This window comes from Sinocyclocheilus rhinocerous, unplaced genomic scaffold (genome assembly GCF_001515625.1).
Source record: "Sinocyclocheilus rhinocerous isolate Xijiao unplaced genomic scaffold, SAMN03320098_v1.1 scaffold3194, whole genome shotgun sequence".
NCBI classification, from domain to species: Eukaryota; Metazoa; Chordata; class Actinopteri; order Cypriniformes; family Cyprinidae; genus Sinocyclocheilus; species Sinocyclocheilus rhinocerous.
In genome coordinates, this window is record NW_015653458.1 from 240,339 (window position 1) to 253,827 (window position 13,489).

Sequence of the window (13,489 nt, forward strand, 5' to 3'; positions counted from 1 at the left end):
CAAACAAAGATTTATCATATTTTGCAGTGGAGCTACTTTCCACCATTCGTTATTTGCCAAGTATTTTTGCCGAGCATCTTCGTCTTTTATTTTGAAAATATTAAAAAATAATATCTTCGTCACCATCGGTCAGTCGTGCTTTTTTCACGGATACGGACGCTTGTTGATACTGTGGCACGAAACGAAAGCTAAACCGATCATTGCGGTAGCTGGCACAGATCTACCTCAGGCCAGTAGTAGTTTATTACTTGTTTCTGTGTAGATGTACAGAGTCTAATATCTCGAATCTCATGACCTAGTATTGTAGTGTGCGTTATAGCAGGCCAGCAATGGACACTCTTCGAGATGGCAGCCCAGGCATTTAGATTACACTAATCAGACTTCAAAGCAGCTATTTAAAATACCCTGGTGCCTATTCAGTTTTGTGGGCTAAACACTGTTGACCGTCTTCATTTCATTGAATAATTCCTTTAACGCTTAACAGTTACTCGTTCTGGGACCGAGAACAAGGACGAAAAGTAACGTTACTATTAGTTTACTTCTCTACCGAAACTGCAGCTTCAGGTGGTCGCTTACAAGCTTCGGCAATAATAAGGTAAGTGTGTGATGTTAGTATGTCTAATTTGAGCTGTTTTAAGGAAAAAAACAGAAAGTATAAATCATATGATGTTTGTTTAATGTTTTCATGGAATGAACTCCCAATTCATTTAAAAGTCGGAGGAGAGCGAAGTACAATCTATATTATGGTGTATTTTTTCCCCTTTTACCATCTATATTTTATTAAGGACATTTTATTTAGTTTAAGCCAGAAACACTTATATACAGTATGTGTTTCATGGGTTTTCCACACAGACTATGGCCGAAGAAAATACCCAGTTTTGCAGTAATTGGTAAGTAAAAATAAATACATAGAAATAAGTGAAAATCATATCGTCATTTCACGTGCCCACATGCTTTTTCCCCACGTAAAGCACAAAAGATGTTAGTCAGAATGACAGTTTCAGTCACCATTCACATTCATTTCATCTTTTCATTTTTTTTTTTCAAATGAAAGTGAATGGTGACATGTTCTGTCATTTTGCCTAATATTATCTTCTGTGTTGCACGTAAGAAAGAAAGTCAAACAGGTTTGGAAAACCTTGAGGGCGAGAACATAGTTTTTATTTTTGGGTGAACTATTCCTTTGGATAAGGAATGCTGTTTTGTAGTTTCGTTTTATTAGACGACCTTTGGCTTTCACTTAGGTGTGTTATGAGTTACCAGTCCCTCCCATCAGTCCACCTGGCTGTACAGCAGCCAGTGTTTGGATGACACACTTTTATCCAAAGCAACTTGTGTTATAATTTTTACAGTGACAGCTTCCCAGGAGTAACCATCAGTTTAGTCTTAGTCAAGGACACAAGGGCAATTGTGGTGTTTCTAGAACCAATATTGTGTCAACCAACTGATCATGATATGCTCTCTGTCTCTAGCAAGCATGACATTCCAGAAGCCAACTTTACAACACATGAGATCCACTGTCGGCGCAATATTGCTCTTTGTGAGGTGTGCCAGGAGCCTTTTCCCCATGCTGAGCTTGCGCAGCACAAAGAGATGGACCATGCAGAGGTACGATCCGGCCATGGTGTATGATTAAACGACTGTATATTTGATAATATCCCTAAAGACTTTAGTCAGAGTGCTGTGGACATGAATAAAAAAACTTTGAAGAAAATCTTCTGGAAAAAAAAATGTCACGTTCGCAAATAACTGTAGGTTGTGAGAATCAGATTAAAATTGTATTATTATTATTTTTTTTTTTCAGTTTACTGTCCCATAATGTTTATCTAAACCAGCATGACTTTATTCTGCTTAACACAAACACACACACAAAATATTTTGAAGAATTTTTGTATAATGAAGGTCAATGGAGTCAAAACAGTGATGATAAAAAAGGTAACTTTATTTTAGTGTAGTGTCCTTGTTACACGTTACGTGTACTTACAATTATAATAACAATTAATTATGCATAATTACATGCAAGTAACCCTAAGCCAAACCCTAATCCTAACCTTGACATATAATAAGTACATGTAGTTAATTAATATTACTCAGTATTTAAATGTATAATTACACTGTAACAAGGAGTCATTATCAAATCAAAATTGACTATTCTATTTTGTAATAGAATATTGCAGTGTTTATTTTATGTGATTTATCTATGCACATCATTATTTTTTTTTTAAATAATGTGCCAATGCAATCTTTAATCAAAAACATTAACTTAATCTCCCTCTTGCAGCGACATCTCTTCTCGCAACCTGTCAATCATATGAGATCGCAGCAATTAGCTAACAACCGTGATCCAATTAATTCCAGACAAAAACAAGTCCAGCCGTACTTTTTTCTTGTTAGAGAAGACTTTTCACTCAGATATACATAACAATAGAAAAGAAAAGGTGATCACAAATTTCGCTTCAGACTGTGGAATATATTGAATAGCAGCATTGTTTTAAATAGCATTAACTTACATATAGCGTTCATGTTATGTATATTGCAGAATGAAACAGAAAATGAGTTGTTCTTCTCCCCAGGCTGCTAAATTTAAGTTTTATAAAATCTAAAACTCTTTTTACAGGAGCAGTGCAAATGTGGATTAAAGATAGAGAAAAGATTCATGGAGGTCCACCAGGTACAATATAAACAGTTATGCATATCGCTGTTTTCATTGATGAGTTCTGTAGATTTGACACTTCTTACCCCTCTCAGAGGTCAGAGTGCAGTCATCGACTGGTCCCGTGTCAGTTCTGTGATCTGGAAGTGGCCTCCTTTCAGGCTAAAGAGCACGAGGATTACTGTGGGACCCGCACCGAGCCCTGCCCCATCTGCAAGTGTAACGTTATGCTGAGAGAACAACACATCCATCCAGCCCTGTGCGGAAGTCTGACTCCACCTCAGGAGAGGCACAGTAGTAGGGCAGGGGCTCAGTCTCCTGGAGCATGGTTTGAGGCGCACTCAATCCATAACCTAATACACAATAATAACAGCACGGGGGCAGCAGAACGCAGGGGTCCACCACGACCCTTGGAGGACAGACTACACAACAGCACCAGAGGAACAGTGAGGGGAGGAACCAGGAGAAACGCAGAAACAAGGAACAGTGATTTTGCTTATTGTAGGTATCCGTCTGGCTGTTTTAGTCCTTATTCACAAAAAATATTCACCATAAACTAGGGATGCACGATATAACCTTGACAGACATTTTTTAAATTGATCAAGTCTGTTGATATTGGATATCTAATTGTGAATTTCCCCTATTTTTACCAACTTTACATTGCAAATGAGGCACAGAAATGCGTCTGAATTGGCAATTAGGTGTCTTTACACAGACTGTTTAATCCTGCTCAGAGGTGGCATAAATACATTTACACAGCAATTAAAACTACATTACTAGGGTTATACTAGGGGCTGAGGTGGGTCAGAGGCTCAGAGCAGTAATCATTTAATCTGGCTTTTATGCTGCATTGTGTCTTCACACAGAATATTGAGCAGACACAAAGAAGATGCGTAAAGATGCCTTTAGATTACTTTTGTTGTCATCTAACACTTGAAGTTAATCTTTAAAAACTAATAATAATTTAATAACACTGTTAAATGTGACATTTAGCAAATCTCAAATTGAATATCAATTTTTAGAACTCTACTTTATAATGTTTTTATGCCTAAATTTACTTGTAGCATGTAAAATTATTGGTTTTCATTTTTAGTATTTAATTTTTAAATTATTTCGACAAAATCCATTTGTCCACTTACTTTGGATAAAACCATCTGCAAACTGCATAAATGTGAAATGTAATGTAAAAAAATAGTGTACATTTAAATATTGGCCATAACATTGAATGAGTCAGAGTTGTCATATCAGTTCATCCCTACAATAAACATAATGGATTTTGAATGGGTTTTAAACATGTTGTTGAATACGATGGGAGCTTTCATCGGGTATTAACAGGATGTTCGAGCAAAAAAGAAATAACCTTCCACTCTGCTCATTTCCTCAGTGCTGGATCAGGAAACTGAGCTGGGGAACAACAACAACAACCTGCTGTGGTCTCTGGGACAACTGCCAGACTATGAGTCCTCCAGTCTGGACTACATGCTGGCCCTCAGCCTGCAGAGTGAAGGTGACTTGGAGGACCCCCGTCAGGAGGGCGTGTGGACTGATGTGTGGGACCGTCGCCTGGGAAGGACACCAGCCCATAGCAATCTCACTTCCCAGCTCTCCTCCAACACTAAAAACAACTGCACTGCGGCCTCCCCTAAAATCAATCCGACCGTGGGCCACAGCCCCTCCTCAAACATCATGCTACCTTGTGAGTTCTGTGAAGAGCTCTTTCCAGAGGAAGACCTTATCTTACACCAGGTAAGTGATGAAGCCCCAATCATCCCATCACGTTACACTCCCTCTTGGCCTGATATTTAAGCCAGGCCTCTTGTGTCTTGATAGAGCCGGCAAGTGTGAAGTTGCATCAGCCACATTGGTACTTTAGAGTCCCCTCTTTTGAGTGCCATTACAGATCTCTGTTAACGGAGTACAACATAAGCCATGTTCTTCATGGCAGGCTATTGTAATGTCAGCACTGATGTTGAATATTCCATTCCTCCATTCCTTCTTGTCGGGTCTCTATTGTTTCACAATGTGGTGTTTAGTTTCCATGGGAACCTCCTCGAATTTCAGCCCTCTAGCTTCTCTAGCTTCTCTAGCTTCTTTCAGTCAGATTCTTCTCCTCTTTCTGAGGCCATAGAGGAGGGGTGTGTTATCTGAGTCACTTGTTTTGGATTTTTGCCTTTAGTGGCCAGCATAAAGTAAATATTCGTTTTTTGTCTTCTAGACCGGCTGCAGCCCAGCCTCTGCTATTGCGTCCTTCAGTAAACAAGCTCCTTCTCTTCAAAATGAAGAAATCATCACTCAAGGGGCTAGTCATGTCATTCCTCCCCACACACCCAGTCCGCCCACCCTGCCCCACTCCGTTTCGCCGCTCTCCTACAGTTCCTCCTCCAGCCCCGCTGAGGGCGACGTACTCATTCCTTGTGAGTTTTGTGGTGTTGCCTTGGAAGAGGGTGTGCTCTTTCACCATCAGGTATAACAACCTGTGTTTTTCTCCAGTACATAACAGGTCTTACTAATAAAGTTTTACATATAGACACATAGAATCAAAGATGCTGAACGGCAACAAGAAATAATACATATAAAATATACAAAGGCAAAATTTTTAAAGACGACTTTCAAATATGGCATAATTGTAGGACATTTTTGTTACACATATAGGTTAAAAATCTGTAAAAATGGCACTAAATCGTTTTGGAATGATAGGAAATTATTGTCCACACATTCAATTCTGAGATGTTTTATATTAATTCAAGTCAGGCACTATATATTTCTAACGTTCTAAATGTGAATGTCACCCCCAATTTCTTTTGTGAAAATTATTATAAATAAAATAAAATACTACATCATCTCCACAAAATAGGCACTCATTACAATTCATATGAAATTTTTGTTTTAAAACATTGTCAGAAAACATTTACATAGTTTTGTAAAGAGAAGCTTCATAAATGTTATGGTAGATATCTACAAAAGAATACTATTTAATATTATTATAATATGTCTGTGTGAACAGGGTGCGCAGAGGTATGCAAATACATACGTTGACAGGCAGGTAGTACAGCCTATCGTAGTCCTCGGACTGAGGGATATGATTGGGCAAACATTTTATTGTCCTATGCCTTCCACAGACGATATAAATACATTTAGACCATTTAACTTAGTGATTGCTATCTGGATGAGAAGAGACTTTCAACCAGCATAAAAATGTTTTTGAACCAAATCACCTACCCTGCCTTTAAGTAATTTATAAAAAGTATTTAAGTATTTTATAAAAATGTGTCAAATTTCCCTTGGGTTTACATCTAATATGTTTTGTATCATTCATGATTTGTTTCTGCAAGTATGTTTAAGCACTTTTGTGAAAGTAGAGCAGAAATGGAGCCCACCATTTAGTTGATACTCTTCAATCTTGTTATACTGTACAGGACAAGTGTGACCTCCGGCCCCAGACAGCTTATTCAATCGACGGATTGTCTCCACTGAAACCACACCACACCACCAAAGAGGCCCACGAGAGGCAGAGAAGGGTGAGACATCAAGGTGAGCCACCAGAATAGATGAACACAACCTCATCTTGTAATCTACTTATTGATTTTACTACTTATTTACCAAATATATACGGTATGTGTTTTAAATCCGTATGTAATCAGTCGTACCTCTGTATCTTACTGCAGCTGACCCTGATGAGGAGCTCCTGCAGCAGACGGCTCACGGGTGGCAGAGAGGCACCTCAGGTTTGGACCAGTGGCTGCCCTCAGCCTACAGTAACACAAAGAACACGAATGCTGAGCAGCAGGTGAAGAGCAGGAACCAAAGTGGCAGAGCAGTAGAAGCCAACACGTACCTCAATGACAGCCTCAAGCCCCGTTCTACAACCACTTCGGGGTATGCTTAAATATTTTTCTGAAATAATTTCTATGTACACATGATACAATGTTAAGAGAAAAGTTACATTGAAACTAAAATGTTTTTTTTTTCTTTTTCCCATGACAGACCTCCACACAGAGGAAGACTGGAAGGTAGAAGGAGTGATAAAAACACAGAGACACCGAAGGTATGTATGTGAATTGTTACAGGAACATAAAACAAAAATTTGGAAGAGACCTGCATGCAGGATATATTAGATGATGTTATCAGATATTTGATTCTACTAATACTTTTTGAAATGTTCTACATTACATTTTTATCTCCAGGTGCCTAAAAAACATAATGTTGAAAAAGAGGAGGAGTAGAAAAGGGGGAAGAGTCTCACCAATCTTCTGAGTCTCTGTAACTTAAAGCAGTGACCTGTTATTACTGCCTATAGACTATTATGTTTGTGTCTGTAAAACATTTACATGTCCAGGTGAATTTATTAATTCTTTGGCTTGTATTTCTTTAATTGGACTAGGTTTTTTTTTCTTCATTGTATTTTTTTTCTATGGTGTTTGTATGTGATTTTAAATGTTGCTTTGAGCTTTGCTATTTTATCTTTGTTTCAGAGACGTTGGAAAAAGTTTTTTTTTTACACACATTATAGCATAAATATAGAAACTCCCATAACACTTTACTGTTTTGTTTTATACATTAGTTAATGAACTAGTTAACATAAACAGTAAACAATGCTGCATTTATTAATCCTGGTTAATATTATTTTTTACATATACATTTTAACATTAACAGTTGTGTATGTTAATATTATTAGTTCATAATGCATTGTGAACTAATAATGCACTAATGACCAATATTATATTCATTAATTTTTATTAACAATGATTAATAAATGCTGTAAAATACTGAACGTATTCACTAATGTTACAGAACTGTATTGTGAAGTGCTGCAGAAATGACTTATTCTTATTTGATCCTGAGTGTGACATAATTTTACAATGTACAGGTAAAAAAAAATCAAACTGTTGATATTTGAGACCTTTTTATTGTAAGACTGTCTGTATAATGGCAAAATTGGTTATGTTATTATTCTGACTGTTTATCTTCCTGTGGTGATGTAACTATCACATCTTTTCAATAAAAAGATTTTGCTGCGGCTGAAGGTAGGATGGCCATCACATTGGGTTGTTGTTGTTTTTTTTCTATCTATCATCAGGGGGCTGTTTCATAAAAGACGCTAAGAAAAGCGGGGATTAAAGTCCAAACCCTAACTTGAAATAACCTAACAAATCAATCAGGACTAAAGTGGTTTCATTAAAGACAATTTAAGTTCACGCAATCTTACTAATTCGATCCAGGTTCAATGAGTCAGGATAATTTGATGTGCAACTTATTCTTAAGCAGCCCTTAAAGGGGTCATATGATGCGATTTCAATTGTTCCTTTCTCTTTGAAGTGTTACAAGCTCTTGGTGCATAAAGAAGATCTATAAAGTTGCAAAGACTAAAGTCTCAAATCCAAAGAGATATTCTTTATAAAAGTTAAGAGTCAACCACGCCTACCTAAAACGACTCGTTCTAACACGCCCCCACATATCTACCTCACTATGTGGGAAGATTAGCATAACGCCGCCCAAATGTGCACGCAAAGAAAGAAAGCGTGGTTTCAGGAACAGCAGTAGTGTTGATGCAGCATGTCAGGGAGACGCTGTGTTTCAGTGCGAAAGCAAAAGCACTTTATTTGGCCTTCCTGAAGTAGATGCAATTAGGAATCATTGGTTAAGATTTAGTTACAACAGAACAGCACAACCCAGACCGCCGGCCGCTCCTTCGTCAAATCCGCCGGCCGTGCCGTTCTCAAGCCTGCCTGCCTCCGCTCACTCTAGGCCGCCGGCCTCTGCTCACTCTAGGCCGCCTCCGCTCACTCAAGGCCGCCGTGTGTGACGCTGTGTTTCGTTGTGAAAGCGAAACTACTTTGTTTGGCCTTCCAAAAGAGGACACGACTAGAAATCAGTGGTTAAGTTGTATTTACAACACTGTTCCATCCAAGTTCAACCCAAATATTCAGATGTGTCCAGCCCTGATCCTGGAAGAGTAGACTACAATGCCGGCTGTTCTGACTCAAAGACTGTAAGTATGTTTTTTATATTTTAAGGATTTGAACCGCATAAACACATTGCATTACACCAAATACACAAAATAATGTTCTTTTTAGCAACGTCATATGACCCCTTTAAAATGAACTTCAAATATTTTTATATATAAAAAGCATTTTTTAAGAGGACTCACTGTGATTCACATTCAGGCTTTGTTTTTCAGGCAGCTGGTTATATGTGTTTGGGCTGTGCAATTAATCGCATGCGATTGTCATGCGCATCTCGTCAGTAAATTATGAACGTGATATTGCCTAGCTTGTCAGTGAACTACAGTTCTGTGTAGTAAATGCCGCTCCATCTGAAAGCAGGTGATGGCGATTTACTATCAATCACATGCGATTAATTGCACAGCCCTAATATGTGATGCCTAACTGGAAAGATGTGCTGTAAAAAGTAAAGTAAAATTCAAAAACTGTCAATGGCCTTTGTCTTACATTAATTTCTCACACCACACAGTTGGAGTAAAGATTAAAATCTGTGGCTTGTCCATTTTATTATTCATATCTGGATAGAAAACAAAGAATAAATTAAGTGAAATGAAATAATTAAAATAATAGAAAAACATTATTTTGAACACACATATTGTAGCATGGCAGTAGGCACACAATAGGCTACTTGCTTAGAATCTCATAACTCAGAGATGTACAGCCGTTTTACAAGTCTAATCCTTTGAGTCCTGGTCTATTGTCCAGAGGACAATACTGTAGAGATTATTTATACAAACACAAACAAAAGCAGTCAGGCCTGCATGTAACCTCACTGGAAAATGGAGGCTCAGCATTGACTCACAACATGGCTCAAACAAACACAGTTGTAAGAGTCAGACTCGTGTTACAGTAGGTGCTAATCCTCCAGAAAATGTTGGCAATCAACCTTCGGAACATCAGAAGATGGAATTAAATAGTATGAGTTTTATTTTTAATTCGTTTTGTTTGTACGACAACATACAGCGCGTCAAGAGTAGCCCCATTCAGAGAGAGAGCAAGCGCAAATCCTGGCAGCGGCAGGTCGCAGCGCCACTTCCGGTGGCATCCCCAGCTCATTCACGAACAATTTACGAATCAAATTCCTCAAGTGGAACCATAGGCTGTATAAAAACAGGAGTGGAACAAACTGTACAAAAACATAACTCTCATTGCAGCTACACTGAACTTTCAATTTTTCTGGTAAATGCGGATGGATACGGACCGGATACTTAATGACAAGTGAAAAAGGGAGATTTAATCTTTGCTACATGGATACCCTTGTTTGGTAAGGATGAGCATATGAATTACAAAAATGTATGACATCTTTGATTATCTGTCCAAGTGCAACTCGAATTGCAACGATCGCACAGAATCTAATTAATTGTTTCTATATCATGTGAGAAAAGTTGCACATTTATTTATATTTCAGCACAAATCGTTTTTGCTATGACATTCATTTTCATTCAGCAAAATCGGTTTACTTACCTTTTTTTTCTCCATACTAAGCTTTTTAAAGCGTCACGTCACGGTCTGAATGTGTATTGCGCATGCGTATGGAGCACATTCTGAGAGGTAGAAAGAACGGGGTTCATGACATTTTTTTAATCAAAAACATTTTTTATTAAAATGTACAAAACATTAAGGCAGTACAGTTACTGTATAAACATATAAACAAAACAAAAAATACAAACGTATACAGAGATTCATACGGTTCATACAGCAAGTGATTCACAGGCAAAAGACTCTGTACCGGTTCTTTGACTAAATCGTTCAAAATCACCAATTTGAATGATTCCGAGAAATAATTCACTCAATTAACACACTGAATCCGTCAGTGCAAGTAATGAATTAAACATCTCACTTCACTGACTAAGTTGTTTACTTACAGTCCATCTCAAAATGAAGCAAATTTAGTTTATTTAAAATTAAATATGTATTTAAAATTAAAATTTGTATTAAAACTTCAGTATATGTATACATGGCAAGTTCTGTACCATTAGTGTTGTTTGTTCATGATTGATGTTCGTTCAACTTGAGGACAAGACTAACATGCATTGTGATCCACAGCTTCAATGACAGACTAAAAATAATAATAGTAAAAGGGCGTTGTGAACATCTTATTAAGAAACATTTTACATTTTTATTGTAAGCACGTCTTACAGTGGTTTCATGTAGCTGTCACATAGGCCTATTTCAATATAAGAAATGAAATCTAATTTCTGAGAGTGATTCAGCGGGTTGCTTTTTAAGAATCTACACAGTGACTTGTGTGCATTTTAACAGTACAGGTAGAGGATCAATAGGAAATCATCATTGCTTGTTTGTTCACTTGCACCAGTTTTGACTATGCTGACTAAATGATATAGATCAAGGTCATGTATGTGCTGTTTGTTGATTGTATACTGATTTGTGTCCATAGTAGTTAATAATTAGAGTTTTCACTGGAAAGCAAAAATAGAGTGAAGGTTATATATATATATATAGAGAGAGAGAGAGAGAGAGAGAGAGAGAGAGAGAGCTCAGTCCAGTTTAGAAAAAGAGACGGCAGCTATCTGGACAGGTGGGAAATTTGAAATGTGTGTGTCTATAAGATAGAATATGATCAGTAACAATAGAGAGAGCAAAACAGCATACAAGAATAAAGAAGTTTTTTGTTTTGTCACTGATGTGTTAAACTGTTTAGGTGCATTTGCTGCTGTAAAACCGTTTCTGTTATGTTTCTTCAAGGAGTTCATGTAACATCTCAACTTGAAAAGCGATCATGGGAAGGAATATCATATGTTTGTACACTTGTGCTTAGTGTTGTCACGGTACCAAAATTTCAGTATTCGGTACCAATACCAGTGAAAATCCACGGTTCTCGGTACCAATTTCGGTACCACAGCAAAACACAAAAACATGCTGATTGAACAACATTTTTATTAATAACGTTAAACAAAAATTTAATGTACAAAACCAATGCCATTCTTTATACTTATTTAAAAGTGTTTCAAGTTTTCCCACAAGTAATAAAAGTATGAAAAAAATAAACAAGTTTCACTCAAAAGTTTAGTCATAGTTCTGCTGCCACTGAAAAACATCTGTAAACTGTTGTCTGTTTTAGGGTTTGCTGGTGTGTTTCAGGATCTTCCTCAGTCTGCAGCTGTAAAAGGAAAATATAATATACTTAAGTAAAGCAATGGGCTGAGTCTGACCAAATGCAACATAAGATCATTGACACCAGCTAAAATATAACTTTTCAGTAAATAACAAACCTCAGCTTTAATAATAAATTTAGATAAGATTACATATATTAAGTGTATATCAAATAGATGGAAACTGTAGTATTAAAAACACTTTACAATAAGATTTTATTTGTTAGATAACATGACCTAACAATAAACAATAGTTATATGACAATTATTCTTCTTAGGGTTAATTTCAAAGTTCAATCTGTTAAAATTATTTAATGCACAATGAACAAACATGAATGATCAAGTGTTTGTATTAAATAACATTCACAAACATTAATGAATGTTTTAAAAATATATTGTTCACTCACTGTAAGATGTTACTAGATCTAACTCACGTTAGAAAACATTAAGTCATTGTACAGTAAAGTCTATACAGGAGATAAAATTTGACTGTACTTTTATTTAATCCAAACTGTGTTCATATTTAATTTTAAAGGGCTTTTAAAACCTGCTAGAGATATTCAGCCAAGAATTACAACTAACAAAAAAAACAACTTTTTCTGGCGGACTGATATGACATAAACACTGTTAACCATACATTTGTACATTCTCTAACACGCATATTTTGGTTACACAGTTCATTTAAAAGCCTCTGGTGTGTAAAAACAGTAAATACCATTATGTCCTCCTGTTTTTTACAGTAATAAAAGTTATAAGAGCATTAAATGTTAACAAAGAAATCATTTTGAACAAAAAGAACAAAATTCATTCTAATGCTCATTATATTAGCGTTAGCCGCGCTTATGCTAACGATTAACTACGTATACGCTAACGCCGATGTTTATTTCAATCCGAAATTCAAATTAAAATATGGAATAATATTCATAACAGAAGCTCTAAATATTAAAAATGTAATTGAAACTTACCTGCTTGAACTTGATCGGGGTGTTTTGTTAGTTTGATGCGTTTTCTCCTCTTGAGGTCGCCACTGCTTTTAAGAAGAGGTTGCCAGGTTTTCACAACAAAACCCGCCCAATCGCGTTTCGAGGGGGTCCCCCGTTAAAAATCACGTTCAGAGGATAAAATACGCATGTTTTGGCGGGGCTCCCCTGGTAGAATTCGCATTCCAGGTGCTAAATATCACGTTAATGTGGTCGTTTTTCAACCCGCGGACATGAAAAACAACCCACGGCAACAGTGTTAAAGCAGCCCAATTCCGCGGGAAAACCGCGGACTTGGCAACACTGGAAAAGGATAGATTTCGGATAGCGCATCAAGAACCGGGTTGACCGGGTACTCGGTACCACCGGTACTTAAGAAAACCTGGTACCGTAACGTTTTCATTTTTTTAGTACCGACTTGGTACCGAAATACCGGGTCTTTTGACAACACTACTCAGATGATATTGACATGAAATATGTCCTCTGACTGGAATAACCTCAGTATTCGCTCATAGGAAACAAAAATACATTTGTGTGTGGTTCTTTATCAGTAATTGCTGTTCACGTTTTTACTCAAGAATTGGGCTTGTGTGGGGGGTGTTTCCGGAGGAGAAGAGTTTAAAGGAGTCTTTTGGGAACATATAGGGTCTTGGAAGAGGGGGCTGAGCTCTGAGGATGGGCTGAAGTGTTTGTAGGCACGCGCTGATTTGTTTACACTGATGTAGACCACCCTTGCAGTAT

General features: G+C 37.2%; 1 protein-coding gene across 2 annotated transcripts; it reads left to right on the top strand.

Annotated features, from left to right (window-relative positions):
- Nucleotides 1-129: 129 nt before the first annotated feature.
- On the top strand, nt 130-7,178 carry LOC107715758 (TRAF-type zinc finger domain-containing protein 1-like). 2 transcript variants are annotated; one of them, XM_016521952.1, is made up of 11 exons: nt 130-595; nt 853-890; nt 1,473-1,608; nt 2,618-2,671; nt 2,749-3,154; nt 4,038-4,399; nt 4,869-5,117; nt 6,070-6,184; nt 6,319-6,529; nt 6,638-6,698; nt 6,838-7,178. In XM_016521952.1, exons 2-11 carry the CDS (start codon nt 856-858, stop codon nt 6,874-6,876), a joined length of 1,668 nt encoding a protein of 555 aa, XP_016377438.1. In that variant the 5' UTR covers nt 130-595; nt 853-855; the 3' UTR covers nt 6,877-7,178. The 2 variants fall into 2 exon arrangements, with proteins under 2 accessions (XP_016377438.1, XP_016377437.1); XM_016521951.1 differs by lacking the exon at nt 130-595 and adding an exon at nt 722-746.
- The last annotated feature ends 6,311 nt before the right edge of the window (nt 7,179-13,489 follow it).